Source organism: Cyprinus carpio, chromosome B1, assembly GCF_018340385.1.
Source record: "Cyprinus carpio isolate SPL01 chromosome B1, ASM1834038v1, whole genome shotgun sequence".
In the NCBI taxonomy this organism is placed as follows: Eukaryota; Metazoa; Chordata; class Actinopteri; order Cypriniformes; family Cyprinidae; genus Cyprinus; species Cyprinus carpio.
Window position 1 is genome coordinate 17818349 of NC_056597.1, and position 17281 is coordinate 17835629.

General features: G+C 35.3%; 1 protein-coding gene across 2 annotated transcripts in view; it reads left to right on the forward strand.

The window, feature by feature from the left end:
- The window catches only part of LOC109082656 (protein tweety homolog 3), a 34133-nt gene that overhangs the window by 1893 nt on the left and 14959 nt on the right, over nt 1-17281 (forward strand). For both annotated transcript variants that reach the window (XM_042716829.1, XM_042716828.1), the window contains exons 3-6: nt 9686-9855; nt 15827-15938; nt 16502-16722; nt 16993-17088. In XM_042716829.1, the coding sequence (XP_042572763.1) occupies nt 9686-9855; nt 15827-15938; nt 16502-16722; nt 16993-17088 (599 nt within the window). The remainder of the gene's footprint in view (nt 1-9685; nt 9856-15826; nt 15939-16501; nt 16723-16992; nt 17089-17281) is intronic.

Below are 17281 nucleotides of genomic sequence, written 5' to 3' on the forward strand. Positions count from 1 at the left end.
CATACACCATTGTATATTCCATAATAAGTTCTTATTAAAATAGCGTATTATTATTATGGAAATTATTCAGTATTCGGTTGGGCGAATTTAAACCTTTTGATGATGTTCTTGATATTTATGTGAACGCTCTAAAATTCCTTAAAATGGAGATATTTTTAATTCAATTTAATTTTGGTTATTATTATTAATATGATTATTATTATTATTATTAGATATTTTTAACCATAATTTAAACCAAACAGCCATTGATGCTAGGTATATACAAAAATAAAAATAAATAAATAAATAAATATATATATATATATATATAAATATATATATATATAAATGATATATACTTAATTATATATATATATAAAATGATACTGAATGAATCAAAGTTTTGAATCATTTCATTGAATGATTCATAGAATTAATCAAGCATACGAACTCTAATGCACATTTTACTGCTTACATTTAATTAAAACTTAACACTCATACCTGTGTGATGATGACAATACTACAGGTCCTTCTCAAAAAATTAGCATATTGTGATAAAAGTTCATTATTTTCCATAATGTAATGATAAAATTAAACTTTCATATATTTTAGATTCATTGCACACCAACTGAAATATTTCAGGTCTTTTATTGTTTTAATACTGATGATTTTGGCATACAGCTCATGAAAACCCAAAATTCTCAAAAAATTTCTCATCAAAATTCTCAAAAAATTAGCATATCATGAAAAGGTTCTCTAAACGAGCTATTAACCTAATCATCTGAATCAACTAATTAACTCTAAACACCTGCAAAAGATTCCTGAGGCTTTTAAAAACTACCAGCCTGGTTCATTACTCAAAACCGCAATCATGGGTAAGACTGCCGACCTGACTGGCCATCATTGACACCCTCAAGCGAGAGGGTAAGACACAGAAAGAAATTTCTGAACGAATAGGCTGTTCCCAGAGTGCTGTATCAAGGCACCTCAGTGGGAAGTCTGTGGGAAGGAAAAAGTGTGGCAAAAAACGCTGCACAACGAGAAGAGGGTGACCGGACCCTGAGGAAGATTGTGGAGAAGGACCGATTCCAGACCTTGGGGGACCTCCGGAAGCAGTGGACTGAGTCTGGAGTAGAAACATCCAGAGCCACCGTGCACAGGCGTGTGCTTTTGAACCAGAAACAGCGGCAGAAGCGCCTGACCTGGGCTACAGAGAAGCAGCACTGGACTGTTGCTCAGTGGTCCAAAGTACTTTTTTTTCGGATGAAAGCAAATTTTGCATGTCATTCGGAAATCAAGGTGCCAGAGTCTGGAGGAAGACTGGGGAGAAGGAAATGCCAAAATGCCTGAAGTCCAGTGTCAAGTACCCACAGTCAGTGATGGTCTGGGGTGCCATGTCAGCTGCTGGTGTTGGTCCACTGTGTTTTATCAAGGGCAGGGTCAATGCAGCTAGCTATCAGGAGATTTTGGAGCACTTCATGCTTCCATCTGCTGAAAAGCTTTATGGAGATGAAGATTTCGTAGATTTGTCAGCACGACCTGGCACCTGCTCACAGTGCCAAAACCACTGGTAAATGGTTTACTGACCATGGTATTACTGTGCTCAATTGGCCTGCCAACTCTCCTGACCTGAACCCCATAGAGAATCTGTGGGATATTGTGAAGAGAAAGTTGAGAGACGCAAGACCCAACACTCTGGATGAGCTTAAGGCCGCTATCGAAGCATCCTGGGCCTCCATAACACCTCAGCAGTGCCACAGGCTGATTGCCTCCATGCCACGCCGCATTGAAGCAGTCATTTCTGCAAAAGGATTCCCGACCAAGTATTGAGTGCATAACTGAACATAATTATTTGAAGGTTGACTTTTTTTTGTATTAAAAAACTTTTTCTTTTGGGTCGGATGAAATATGCTAATTTTTTGAGATAGGAATTTTGGGTTTTCATGAGCTGTATGCCAAAATCATCAGTATTAAAACAAATAAAAGACCTGAAATATTTCAGTTGGTGTGCAATGAATCTAAAATATATGAAAGTTTAATTTTTATCATTACATTATAGAAAATAATGAACTTTTATCACAATATGCTAATTTTTTGAGAAGGACCTGTAGTTTGATAAACCAGGATCTAGTAAACTTAAGGGATAGTTCACCCAAAAATGAAAATTCTGTAATTTTACGCAGCTATGAGAATACTTTTTGTGTGCAAAGAAAACAAAAATAACAGTTTTATTCAACAATTCATCTCCTCTGCGTCACCCTGGCACCATTTCAGAGAGTATCCACTGAACGTAAACAACATATGCTGTTCTTTGTCAGCTGTGCCACTCAGATACGTTGTCTACGTTGTTTATGCATTGATCTGAACGAAAACAACTGACACTAAATGACACTGATGTGAGCTATCCCTTTAATGGTCGAAAAAAAAAGAACATTAAAATCATCGTGAAGTTGCTTAATTTTAGATTTTTTAAAATTGTAATGAAACTTACATCACCAGAGAGAAGTCTATCTGTCGTTTCACCAGAAGATCGGATTTATGACATTTTGATTAGAAAATACAAAGTTAAAATAAAAAAAATAAAAATTGCAACCATAAATTGTTAGTAATAAGTTCAAAAATACACATTTCAAAAATAGAGTGAATTTTTATTTCATGCAGACTTTAACAAAATTATATTTTAATAATTTGTGAATATTATATACATCTTCCAGCCAAATTGATTGACTACCACGGTTTTACCATCTGACACCATTATTGTACCATGGTGCTGACAGCCTGCCATATTACTTTTTTTTTTTAAGTTGTTTTCACTGTTTTAAGAGTTGGACTTCTTTCAGACAGAAATGAAAATCATGGAGACCCAATTCAAGATCATATGTCAAGTAGGGCTGTTTACTGTCCACTTCATAAAATAAGGCTTTTTGTCAAAGCAACCACTCTCCAGAGGACCAGTAGGAAATGGCATCCAGCTGCGTGAAATTGCAGCCATGGTTGCCTTTTCTCACTAGCTATAGCTGTCACTGACCACATCCAGAGCTCTCCAGCGCTGTATGGGAAAATGGCCAACAACAGTCACTTGTTTCCAAAAAGAGAAATCCACGATGAAAAGAAACTCAATGCTGCGGTAATAGAAATTGATCTCCAAGGTTCCAACATTGTGGTGTGGAGAGATCAGATGAATGTAATTCAATACTGCAATGCATCATCAATTTGTAAAGTTCCTTTAGAGACATCGGCTCATTAATCTCAGCAGATTCAGTTGAATACGAATGCAAAAGCTCTTGGCTTTCATTTTTTGCTGTGAATAGTTTTCCAAGGTCGAGATGTATTTTAAAGTGATTGCTTTCAACTTTCAAGTGAAACTGGTGTGCTTGTGTGTCAGCAAGGCCTGGTTTATCTGAGATGCTTGGAGATGAGCTTGGCCTAGTTGGTTGGCTTGTTGGATCTAAGGTCACAGGAAAGCCACGGGGTATGTGGGGGTAAATCTGTATGAGATGAGGTCATGACAAGCCCTTGGGTCTGTCTGGTCTGGCAGAGCAGAAGGGAAGAGACTGAGGAAGAGGAGGGGGCTGGGTGTCGTTATTCTCTTTTTGATAAAAGATGAATGCACCCCTTTCTGTGGGCTTCTGTGAAAATGGGGTTTAATCCCTAATGTATCCCAGAGTGCTTTGCAGCCATCCTTTTGTCAAATAGACACATCGTCTTTATGCCAGTACCCCCTCGCTCTCATTCTCACACTCTCATGCATGCATGCTGGGACATATGGGGGTCTGCACTCGTTCACACTGACTCTACTTTGCCAGTACAATGGTTTTAAATGCTTGTAAATATCTGCTGTGGTAGTTGATACATAGATTAATATATATTTTAAATAGAGCTGTCAAACAACTAATTGTGATTAATTGCATCCAAAATAAAGGTTTTTGCTTACATAATATATGTGTATTGTGTATATTTATTAAGTATATATAAATAAACACATATGCACGTATATATATATATATATATATAAATATAAAAGAAAAATGTTATGTTTGTAAAATTTTATTTAGTTGGGTTATTTTTCTTCTCTTATGCTCACCAAGGCTACATTTATTTGAACAAAAATACAGTGAAAACAGTAATATTGTGAAATATTATTACTATTTAAATGGAGTGTTTTTGATTTTAATATTTACGTAAAATATCTAAGACATTTATATATCTTATTTATTATAGTTTATTAATATATCAGAGTGTAATGATTATTGTAACAGCAAATATTTCATGTTGATAAAGTGCTCAAGAAACATTTCTGATTATAAATGTTGAAAACGGCTGTTCTGCAAATTTTTTTTGTTGTAGTTGTGATCATTTCTTTCAGGATTTATTCGATTTTTATTTATTTATTTATTTTTATGGACAATGTAAAAGTCTATACTGTCGCTTTTGATCAATTTAATTAATAAAAAGTATTATTGTCTTAATACATAAATAGTCCTGCAATGTGGGATTTTTTTTAAGTAGTCTTTTATAGTTATTAATATGGGGTCATAAAAATTGAATTTTTAAATAATTGTACAATATGTGTGTACTTAAAAAATGCTATATAAAAGTTATAGTTTTAGCTGGAATATAGAGTGTCTTTTTTAACAAACACTTTTGTAAACAGATTTTTCAACAGACGCAGCATTCCAGCTCTACTTCTTTAAATGGGACAAAAAAGGCACATATCATGCACCCATGTGAACACACATAGCCAGTGCCATGTCAGCATTATTCATCCCCCAATGCCTCCCTTCAACCACCCTTAAAACTGTGCTTACATCCTGGCACCGATAAGAAGACATTCATATGCACTTTTGGATTGAAAACATCTGTGCAGTGGAGGGTTCACTTGGATCTAAGGGCACTCAGCACAATAGTTTGTCTGGATCTTGCCCACCAGTAGCTGCCAAAACATGTCAGCACTTTGTCCTCCTCTTTTCTCTGTACTTCACATGGACCTCATCCACATCCACACTGTGTGTCCTTGTGTCTCTCTTATGAGAAGATAATAGCGATTGTCTGATTTACTAATGAATTGTTCTTTGGAATCAGTTCTTTTTAATGAATTAATACACAAAGTGCCTGTAATTCGCTTTACAGCTTTGTTTGGGAAATAAATAAGTGGGTGACACATGTTAGTACAACAAATAAGACAACTTTTTACAGTATGTATAACTTAATTGAGAACATGGATATACACATTAGTATTTAACTGAATATTTAAGCCTGTTTTGCAACAACAGTATAGCATAGCCACACAAGGACTTCTGGGAATACTGTTAGAGAGATAATTCACCCAAAAATATTTTTGTCCATACAATGAAAATCAATGGGGTCCAAAACAGCACTGGTCCTGGCTTTCATAGTACTGTATTGAAAAAAAGAAAATATCAAAGTCCTGGGCCAATTTGTACATTAAAAAATTTATTTAATTTTGCATATATTCAGTTAGAACACAAAAGACAAAAAAGGGAATCTGCACACCAAACAAATTCAAGTTCAAGATCCATTGAAAATAAGTATTTTATTGATGATTATCATGTAAAGTGAGAAGTGCACTAAAAAAGTGACTGTGCACAAAAAGAATAAAACAAAAAGCACATGGTTCTACACTGCTTAAATCTTTTACATTTTAAGGCACTAGTTGGAAACTAGGCGTTTGGTGTGTGAATTCCATTTTTTGTCATGTATTGAAAAAAGAAAAGCATAAATTATTTTTTTAAATTATATATTTATTTGATATTCAGACATCTCAGTATTTATGTGCATGCACTGAAACTTAAAAAAAAAATATATATTTTAATCATTATATTAACCAAGGCATTGTTGCTGGTATATTTTTAATACAGATTTTTGTGTGTGTGTGTCAGAATTTTTGTTTTTATATGAACTATTTCTTTAAGTGAATCTGAATCTTTTTTAATTGTTTTGTTGAAACCAAGTGTCCAAATGAACCAAATCACTACAATGATTCATGACACTGTGATTGTTGTAGATGTTGTTCCTATTAAATTGTAGTAGCTAAACTAAAGATGCAAGTTTTCCTCCTTTACCATTATTTGTGTACTAAAAAAACCCTGCAGTCCCTTTGTGGAAATGGGATTAGCAGATGCTGTACATCTGTTTTGGTTGGTATCAGGCTTCTGTTTTCTCAGCATTACTGTACTAAAGATCTTTTTTTGTCTGTTCTGCAGCCAGAATGAGAGGAACTTATGACTCTTTCTAAATCTGCAATAATTTGAGAAGATTTCTGTTTGCTGAAGACGGCTTCTACAGCTGTTTCCGTTCTCATTTGACGTGTGGAAAAAGCACTTTTTTTTCTCAGCAGGGAATGTTGAAATAATTAAAAGCATGTTGGGCAGGAAAGGGGCCCAGATGGCAGAAAGTCACGAGTAGTAGCGATGAAACGATTTAGACCAGAACACTGCACTTTACACACACACATACACACAAACACTGAGCTGAGAGGAAAATGTCATTGTGCTTAAGTGACTGATTACTGTTTTAGCTTAACTATTATTATTTTCTCAGTACAGATGGGGTTAATAAAGTGAATTAAGTGTGGTTTTGTTAATAAGCGGAGTGTGCTACAACATATTGCTCAGTAAAAATCTGTTGTTATTGACCAGATCCTAAAGCTCTAGTTTTATACTTTTATTTTACACAATTTTTGCTTCAAATATTAAATACGCTGTACTGTAAGTAAACTTTAAGTACAAAAATAAACAAATGAAGAAATTTCTCTTATTTTGTACTTTTATTTTTTTACAGTATTTACTTAATTCAAATATTTTGTGATGAATTGTTTATTATGATTTGTCCAAACCTGAGATGGATTGTGGGACTGACACAAATCAGTTTTGTGGTTACTGTTGATACTATTGCATTGTTTATATTTACCAGTTCTACTGCTTAAAAATAATTACAGAAAAATTTTGACTTTAAAAACATATTTGATTTGCACACACACATTCATAAACAATTCGGGTTTGGTTTTAAGGCATTCCTGTAATTAGATAATTCCAACTTCCTGCCTTTATTACTGTGGAGTCAGCCCAATACAATCTTAAATTCAATCTCTCCCTCCCTGTGTCTCTGAGGGCAGGTAATAAGATAATTACATTTGAGAGTTGCAGACTCCCTCCCCCATTCCCATCCTCTCCTGGATTTTTTTGTCTAGTCTCTTCTCTTTGGTCTTGATTGCTGCTAGTCTCCTTTTGTGATCACAATAAAATCATCTATACCTAATCTTCATCACATGTCCAGGAAACCTCAGCTTCGTAAACTTGGTTTAAAAACAATAGAAGCCTATGGTATATCCTCATTTAGATTTGCAACGTAAGTGTGTGTGCGTGACAGCTGATAATGAATCCTCTCTAATCTCTTTACGGATGCTGTCATTGGTGACTGACTCAAATGAGCTTTGACACATCAACAGACAGAAACCAACATCAACTCGCTCACAGGTCCCTCAATCTCACAGACGACCCGGGATGGATATTAAAGTGAAAATCTCATGACACCAGTTTTAAGCCATAACACAATATCTCAGCCCACTCAAGATAACAGAGAGCATGTAAGTCTAACTTTAAGGGTGAAAATTACATCACTAAGTGTTGCTGCTGTTGGTCATTCTGCCATGATGAGAGTCTGTACAGGGGCGAATGTATATCAAACTGGGTCAATCTGGGCATTTGAGGACAAATGAGTGATCTTACTCTATTTCTTGAGTGATCCTACTCTGAGCATGTGATTATCAGCAGTTGGATGATGCTGCGTTTCCTTTCATGCCCTGAATTGTCTTTCAGTGAGGTTTGTAGAATAGAGGTTATCAACATTTGGACTCAAAGGTCCTCGACAATTCATTTTGTGATTCCCAACATTTCAGCCGCCATATGTTCTTTAATAAAAAAAATACGTTTTTGAGGGAGATCTTAATTGTATGTTGTTTTAGCATTAATTAAATGAGAATATTATAATATATGAATAATAATAAATAATATTTTAAACAATTCTTGTTTGCACTAGTTTGCTAGTGAACCACTGTTTTAAAATATGTGACCCTGGACCACAAAACCATTCTTAAGTCGCTGGGGTATATTTTTAGCAATAGCCATAAAAACATTGTATGGATCAAAATAATCGATTTTTCTTTTATGCCAAAAATCATTAGGATATTAAGTAAAGAACATGTTCCATTAAGACATTTTGTAAATTTCCTACCGTAAATATATCAAAACTTAATTTTGATTAGTAATATGCATTGCTAAGAATTCATTTTTACAAATTTAATGGCGATTTTCTCAGTATTTAGATTTTTTTGCACCCTCAGATTCCAGATTTTCAAACAGTTGTATCTCGACCAAATATTATCCGATCCTAATAAACCATACATCAATGGAAAGCTTATTTATTCAGCTTTCATGTGATGTATAAATCTCAATTTCGAAAAATTGACACTTAAGACTGGTTTTGTGGTCTTGGGTCACATACTGTATGTGCTTTTTGTAATTAAAGGTGTTTGCTAAATTTACACTTAATTCTTGTTATATAATCTAAATCGATGATAAGATTAGTCATAAAATTAGATTAAATGTCCAAAATAAAAAATAAAATATTCCAGTAATAGGCGACCTGTTCCGTTTTTAGAAGTACTTATGATAGACTACAAAACTTATCAAATCTGGACAGATTTACTGTTATCATCATACACTGCATGATTTTCTAAGAAATCTGTCAACTCGAATCTGCAGACTGGCTCACATTTCCAGCAACGAGCGTCAGCTTGTCCAGACTGTAAATCTGGGCCAAAGTCGTGTAGTGTATTCCAGCTATTAGCAACCCTTGCCCTGGCAACAACATAGAATGCTTTGCATGAGCAAGCATCGCTCAAATTGACTTCAGAAAACAAAAGGCAAAAATATAGGCTAGTAAAAGTGTAGTTGATATAAAAAAAGTGTATTGCAAAAAGAATGTGCTGCTTTAGTAAACAAAGGACATCCCCAATATGTTCCATTAAACAAAAGGAGGCTAACTATTCCTTATCTTTGTATGTTAAAGAAAAAGACAGATGTGAACTACCTAAAATAAGAAATGCTTTTCAAACAGCTTGTTAGTATCAGACGAACATTCAGAAGATCATTTCCTTTTTAGGGGTAGATTATGGATTCCTGTGATTTTTGATAGGAACGTTGTTCCAGAACAAACAAGGGATGTTGATTTAGTATCATATTTATATCCTAGTTCTTGGCACCATGTTGTGTGTGTGTGTGTTTATGAGACCAAAAGAAGTCTCCCATGTACAGCCTGACCTACATTTGCTGCATATGGAGAAAAATCTAGATCATTCATGACACTTCTGGTTCAGTGGAAAAGCCTGTGGATGTAGATCTGGATTAAACATGCAGGACTCCTGAAAGAAACTCCCCTTTTATCTAAAATCAGAGTGCTTCCCATCCAGAATAGCAGTTTGTATGAGTGTAATAGTCTTAAACAATATGTTACTCCAGATTACAGTTAAAGAAAACATGCGATAGTGTACAATAACACAATATTTTGATTGGAAGAACCAGCATTCAATGGCCTCATTGTGTTCCTAATTGTTCACAGTTCATTTACTGCTACACTAAAAACAATGGAAGTCTAAATGACTCAATTTCTCTCTCTCTTTTTGCAGTCTGTGTTGTTGCTAGGTGCAGTAGCATTGGTGTGCTTGGCGCTCGACCTCCTCTTCCTCCTCTTCTATTCCTTTTGGCTGTGCTGCCGTCGCAGAAAGAGCCAGGACTCGCCCAGCGCAGACTGCTGCTGCACCGCTTGGTGTGTGATCATCGCCACGCTCGTGTGCAGGTCCGTGGTTTGCACTCTTACACAGTTAAACATGAAACACTCATCGCTGCCTCCACACACACATCATGTGGCCTATACACATCATAAGTTCTAGTTTATTAGGCGTCACGATTGGACTTCCACACAAATAAATCTGTCAATGAAATCCATCCAGTTGGGAACATTTAGGCTGTGCTCCTAAACCTAGAGAACTGCCAACATAGACAGAAAACTGAAATGGAAGCTTGATGTTGAAAAAGTAATAGTTCACCCAAAAATGAAAATTTGCTGAAAACTCACTCACCCTCAGGACGTCCAGATGTAGATGGGTTTATTTCTTCATCCGAACAGATTTGGTGAAATGTAGCATTACATCACTTGCTCACCAATCGATCCTTTGTAGTGAATGGGTGCCGTCAGAATGAGAGTCCAAACAGCTGATAAAGTGTACAAATGCAAGAGACTTAAAGGAACAGTTCACTATAAAATAAAAAATGTTGTTATCATTTACTCACCCTCATGTTCTTCCAAACCTGTATGAGTTTCTTTCTCATGTTGAACATAGAAGATATTTTGAAGAATGCTGGTAATCAAAGAGTTGATGGTCTCCTTTGACTTCCATAGTATTTCTTTCCCTAGAAGTCAAGGGGGACCAACAACAAATATCTTCTTTTGTGTTCAACATAAGAAAGAAACTTATACCCTCATGTTGTTCCAAACCTGTGACATTCTTTCTTCTGTGGAACATAAAAGAAGACATTTTGAAGAATGTTAGTAACCAAACAATGTTCTGAGATCTATTATATGTATTATATGTATAAAAAGCCATTATTCACAATGTCTTTTATGTTCCACAGAAGTAAGAAAATCATACAGGGTTAGAATGACATGAGGGTGATGGAATATACATTTTTTTAGTTTCCCATTAAATCCCATTAAATATCTGCCAAGAGAGTAGTAAATTCTTAGAGAATAGTAAATTCAAACCGGAACCTTCAGTCCAAAAAGATAATGTATTTGTTACCAAAAGGCCAAAAAAAAAAAAAAAGAACTAAAGAGCTCTTAAGTAATTGCTGTATGACACATAAATCATGTAACGCATATGGCAGCTTATTAAACGCCTAACCCACGCTGATGAGCGCCGCTGGCCGTGATTCATTTGAAATAGTAGGTGTGTGTTTCTCCTTGCGCAGTGTGAAACGGATGGTACCTCATCTGTATTTTTAGGTATAATCCCTGTCTGGTTCTCAGGCGCACAGGCTTTGCTTTGTTAACCCTTTCATTGTTCAGGATATGTCCTGTTAGAAAACTTTTCACAATCCATATGCTGTTACATTTGATTGTTGGGTTAACAAGCCTCCATCTGCTTTCTTTTGCTAAATCAATTACATTACCTTAGCTGACCTTGACATTTCAATGTTTTAAACAGTTTTTATAGACTGACATGGTACTATATATATATATATATATATATATATATATATATATATATATATATATATATATATATATATATATATATATATATATATATATATATATCAGAAAAAGATTAAAGAAAAAGATATCTAAAAAGAACTGCTTGTTGTGACCTGAGATTTTAGGCTCCTTCATTTATGTAATTAAAAAGCTGTGATTGTAGCAAAAGGATTTTACACGGTTCTGTTCTAATTAAAGATGTCTTTTTTTTTTGTGCACAACCCTATGAAGTGAAAGCTCATTTTAGTTACTTATGCCATTTTAGAGATAAAAAAACATTCACAGGCATATTTGGTAATGTAAATAATAATAATAATGAAAACAATGTACATCAATAATGATTATTAATGCCTTTGCAAATAATCATTGTAAATACATTGACATTCAGCTGCTGAAGGGGAAAGCTCTTATAAAGTAAACAAAGTTACATTAATTTGTGTAAATAATAAGCCATAATTTTGCATACAAATTTTAGACAGTTTTGTTTTCATGAACTCTTATTGATTATTGTTCTAATTGCTTTTAGGTTGCTTTCTTTGTCTTCTGTTCAGATTATTTCTGGTGTCTCCTCCCATTTGTCGCCCCACAAGGGTCATCAGATGATCTCCTCCCCTCTGTTCCACCCCTTCTGCCTTCCCTTCCTCCTCCTTTCTCTCATCTGTCCTATATCTGACTTCATGCTCTGCCATTCAACGCTGTGATTGACAAACAAAGAAGAGATTATTTGCCTTAGAGAGAGAGATGGATGCAGAAAGAACCAGAGAAAATGACAATGATGACTTGATTGATTGAGGCAGATGCAGATAAAGCTTAACTGGGAAAAGAGAGCGAGTCGTGGATCAGACTGGGCCCATGGCAGAGATGAGAGATGTCATGCTGATATGATGGCTCAGATGAAACACATTGTGGCTCATGCATCATTAAGCACATCAAATAGTGCACACATGGACTAATGCACACATGTGCACATGCTCCATTGAGTGACCGAAAACACCAGAGCACTCTCCTAAAACCCTGATCTCCCTAATGTTATATTTTGTGCCTTTAGTAGCTCAATGAATGTGTTCTCATTCAGAACTGTTCAAAATACTCATTTTTGAAAGAAAATAGATGTATCCATGAAGCAATATTACATATGATTTATTTTCAGAATTTTTTTTTTTTTATTGCTGCAATGACAGATTTTTTTATTTGTTTGAAGCATAAAACTAACTAAATGTATCATTTTATTTCTCGAAACGGTTTAGTTACCGATATTCTTCAAAATGTAATTAATTAATTATTTTTAAATAATTTTTGAAGCATATTGAGCATCCCTAAAAGTACTAAAAGAACATTTAATGTAATCGTTAAGAGACCAGAGCTGGTAGTTTACCCAGTTTGAATCATGATTCAGGTCAGAAGAAATATAAAAAATTTTTTTTTAGTTGTTCTCAATTTTATCATTCATTAATTAATTAAACAATTCATTCATTAATTCTGAAACTTTTTTTTAAATAGTATTTGATTCAGTTATTTTTTTTACAGCATAGACATTCTTGATATTGTTTTACACCGCAAGTGTCTATTAGAAAATAAAAATAAAATGATACATTTAGTTTATGCTTTAAACCAATGAAAAATCTGCCATTGCAGCAAAAATTTTCTAATAACAAATCTTATGTAATATTGCTTCACGGATAAATTTATTTTGTTTCAAAGATGTTTTTGACACTGATGTTTTCACGTTTACTGGAAATAATGAGACAAAGCAACTGATCAAGGTTTTTTTTTTTTTTTTTTTGCAACGTATGTTGTCTATGATTTTGTCCTGGTCTCAAGAAATTTACCGCAGATAAAAATATTTTCTTCCTCTCTGTATTACGTTCTCTCTTTTTCTCTCTGTCGCCCTCACATCAGTTTCCCCCCTCTCTCCCGGCGCTGCCCCCTCTGTGCCTTGGTGATGTTGCCATAGCAACAGAATCAGATTTTGAACACTGAAGCTGCGAGATGAATAATGCACTGCAGGTCTCTCTGCCAGTGTGTGTGTGTGTGTGTGGGCACTGTGTATATATGAGTGCTATAGCCGCAGAGCATCAGTATTCAATATCTCTTATCTAACACTGCCAGATTCTCACAAAGATTGTGTCTGTTTTTTATGTATTTATGTATCTGTGTCCACTGTTTAATTGTGAGTACTTTACGTCTTGTTTAATGGATGATGCTTTGGCTCAGTAATTGACCCATCAAGCCAGAATCGATTCTATTTAAAGAAGCCAGGACTCATAAAAAGTAATGGCTTATTTTCCATTACAACGACTTTAACCTCAGTTGATCTTGGTAAGGTTTGAAAGTCTGAGGTTTTTTGTCCCGACTCACATTTATGTTTGAAAGTGACCCATATATAGGGCCTTTTGCACCGCAGGAACCTTTTCATAGTACCCGAACTAATTGTGGAACTACCCAATTTTGGGAACTAGGTGCGATTTTAGTACTTTAGTTGCCTTTTTCGAGAACCAAATTAGCTCCTACTCCGGAGCAGGGTCTAACCAGCACAACTGGTACTACCCGTGACGTAAGTGGACATTGATTGGCCAGACGCGTCCATCACCCGCCATTTTTTAAAATGCTGTATAACATACTGTAAACATTGTGTCAACTTATTTAGCAAGTATGAAGAACAGCGCTAAATATACGGACATATACGGAAATGTAGCACTGGCAGTTGTTGTTGAAGATTCTTAGTCCTCCTTTCCGTTTTTTCAATTGCTTTACGTAAAACACAAGACTTGATCACAGGGTCTTCCATCCCAAAACAACATCCCCGATCAAAACATCCCCCATCACAGCATCCTCCATCCTCCTGTTGTTAACATTGTTGAAAGCCGTGCACAAATGACATCGCTGTTTTTTTTCCGGCTTACGTCACGTCCTATTACACACTGTCGGTGCGAATGCAACCCTTTAAATGGTACTGGGAAACAGTTTTTGCAAAATCGTCCCAGTACTTTAGTACTGTACATTTAGTTCTGGAACTAAAGCTGTGTGAAAGGCCCTCATGACATCGGTTCAAGCCGACCACATTTCTGAATCAACGTAGACCTGCACATTTAATCAGAATCAATAGAGCAAAACCACAATATTCTGTACTGAAATGAAATTAATATGCTATTGTATGTACTAAAGTACTTGAAAAAAATGGTACTTTTACAAATTAACACAAGTACCTCTGTAATTGAGGTGCTCTGTTAAGATGGTATGATTACATTACCATCTTAAATCAACACTGTAGCACTTATGAATCAAATATTGTCATACTCATTATACTTTAACAACCAGTTTTGAATGCAGTTACTATTATTCTCCAAACAGAACTGTTAGCATATGTGCCAACTCATGCGATCTAACAGACAGAAATGCAAGCAGATGATTGTGGTCAGTGCTGTTAGCGTGAGGGGTTTTTTGGGTAACAGTGGGAAAGCCTCGGTGAACCACGTGACTCCTGACCTTAACAAAGAATGACAGCTTGACCTCTCTCTCGATATCTCAGTCTCACACACTCTTAAGCTTATAAGAGCTGACCTGCTTAAATCCTCTTGTATTTGAGGGACAGAGAAAAAGAGTAACACATGCAGGAAAATGTGCACATGGCATCAGATAAAGCGCTCACGCGTACACACTTAAACCGCCCTGAGATAAATGTACCTGAAATAAATTAGTGCTGTCAAACGATTAATCGCATCCAAAATATAAGTTTTTGTTTACATACTATATGTGTGTATACTGTGTATATTTATTATGTATATATAAATAAAAATGGATGCATGTATATATTTAAGAAAAATATGTTGTTTATATATTAAATAAATTTATATATAAAATAAAATAAATTGTAAGAATATAAATTTATATACATGTAAATATTTTCAAAATATGTACTGTATGTGTGTGTATTTATATGTACATAATAAATATACACAGTACACATACATATATCATGTTAACAAAAACTTTTATATTGGATGCGATTAATCGTGATTAATCGTTTGACAGCACTAAAATAAATGCTTCATTATCGCACATTAATTCCTTTGTGTTAATTTGACCATATAGTTCTTACTGTAATAACAAATGTTCAAAAGACTAAATGTCAGCTTCATAAAGTGTTTAAATGGACTGAATGTTTTTTTTTTTTTTATGTTTTTGAAGTCTCTTTTGCTCACCATTTCTACATTTATTTGATAAAAAATATAGTAAAAGAAATATTATGAAAATTTAAAAGAATGTTTCTGATACAAGCTGGAAATTTTGGGAAAGCACGTGGATTAGTTTTATTGTCTTTGTAAAAGTAAAAACAACACTGTTGGTTCAACCAAGTTCTGCTCTGCTAAACTGGCCATTGTCGTGTTTTTGTAATCAGAATAGCGTTTCAGAATAAAGACATTGCTTGTGTGAGAGTGTTGATTAACAGCCTATATAAAAGAGTCTGCCACATTCACATGAGCTAATTCCTGTTTTGATCACTTTCCCGCAGTGCTGGCATTGCAGTCGGTTTCTATGGAAACGGCGAAACCTGCGATGGCGTGACACGACTGACATACTCTTTGCGCCATGCTAACCAAACAGTGGCAGGCATCGACAAACTGGTGAGTCACTGATGTTTTTGTTTGTTCTGAGCTGGGGACATTTTGCCTTATCCATGTGTTAAAAACATACTTAACTGCACTTCTGTTGTCAATCCTAAACACTTAACTACTTTTTTCAAGCACTTTACCACCATTGCTAGCTGTTTTACAGCCCTGACTAATAGCGTTCCACGGCATACCAATACTAAAGTACTGTGGTGCCAAAAATGTACCACTGTCTCTACTGAACTCCCCACTGCTGCGGCTAGAGTTCATTGCCCTTTGCTGAACACTTTAACTCAGATAAACACTCTACCTCTGTTGCCAAATACTCCACTGCACCTCATAGCCATAGCTAAAAGCCCCAGCATACAGGGTTATTAAATGTTAATGCATTCATAAGGTTGAGGGTTTAACTGATTTGGTTGACTTCTTGTAGGAGGTAATTATGTGTATCAAAATATCCATTAGCAACTGTTAGAAAGCCTGAGAGGTCATCGAGGCCTAGTTTTCATTCAGTGAAAGCCAAAATAGCCTTTCAAATGCATCCTCCATTTGATAGTGTACTTGTTTATGTGTTTTAGGTATCAGAGAGCACCAGCAGTCTGAATGACACCCTGCAGGACGGTTTGGTGCAGCTGGAGACTGTGTACTCCAAGCATACAGACTACCTGTCCATCGTCCAGAAACTGCAGGGTCAGCTGGACGAGCTGATCAATCTGATGGTGGAGGTGCCTTTCTGGAGCAGTACGGATCTCTCTCTGGATCACCTGGCATCCATCACTGAGCAGTATGACTGGTACAGGTAATTAAATTAATTCAGTCTAGTCATCATACTACAAAGGTATTACCCAGATAGTACTGGTTTCTAAAATCCTGTTGGTTTTTTACAAAGAAGTAGTCTGGTATGATTTGTTTTCCACGTAGGAATGACTAAATGTCCAAAGAAGTAAATTAGGATTTATGGACATACACAATAGAGTTTCTCAATAATAAAGTCCAGACTTGTTTTGGATGGAGTTATAAAGACATTTCCAGCCATCTGGAAGAGATCATGTGTATGTGTGTTTTGTAGGTGGTTGGGTTATTTGGGTCTGCTGCTCTTTGATGTTATGATCTGCCTGCTCGTTTTGGTCGGTCTCATACGCAACTCAAGAAGCATCTTGATCAGGTAAGTGCAGAGATGATTAACACACGTTTTTAGTTAATAACACACACAATAGCCACCCATGTAGTCTATTGCAAACAGGTTCCTAAAGAACCTTTTCTATACCTTTAAGAAACAACATATTAATATTGGTTTTCTTTTTTATTTAGTGCCAAAATTTATCATTTTTATTTCTATCCAAAATTACACTATTTTG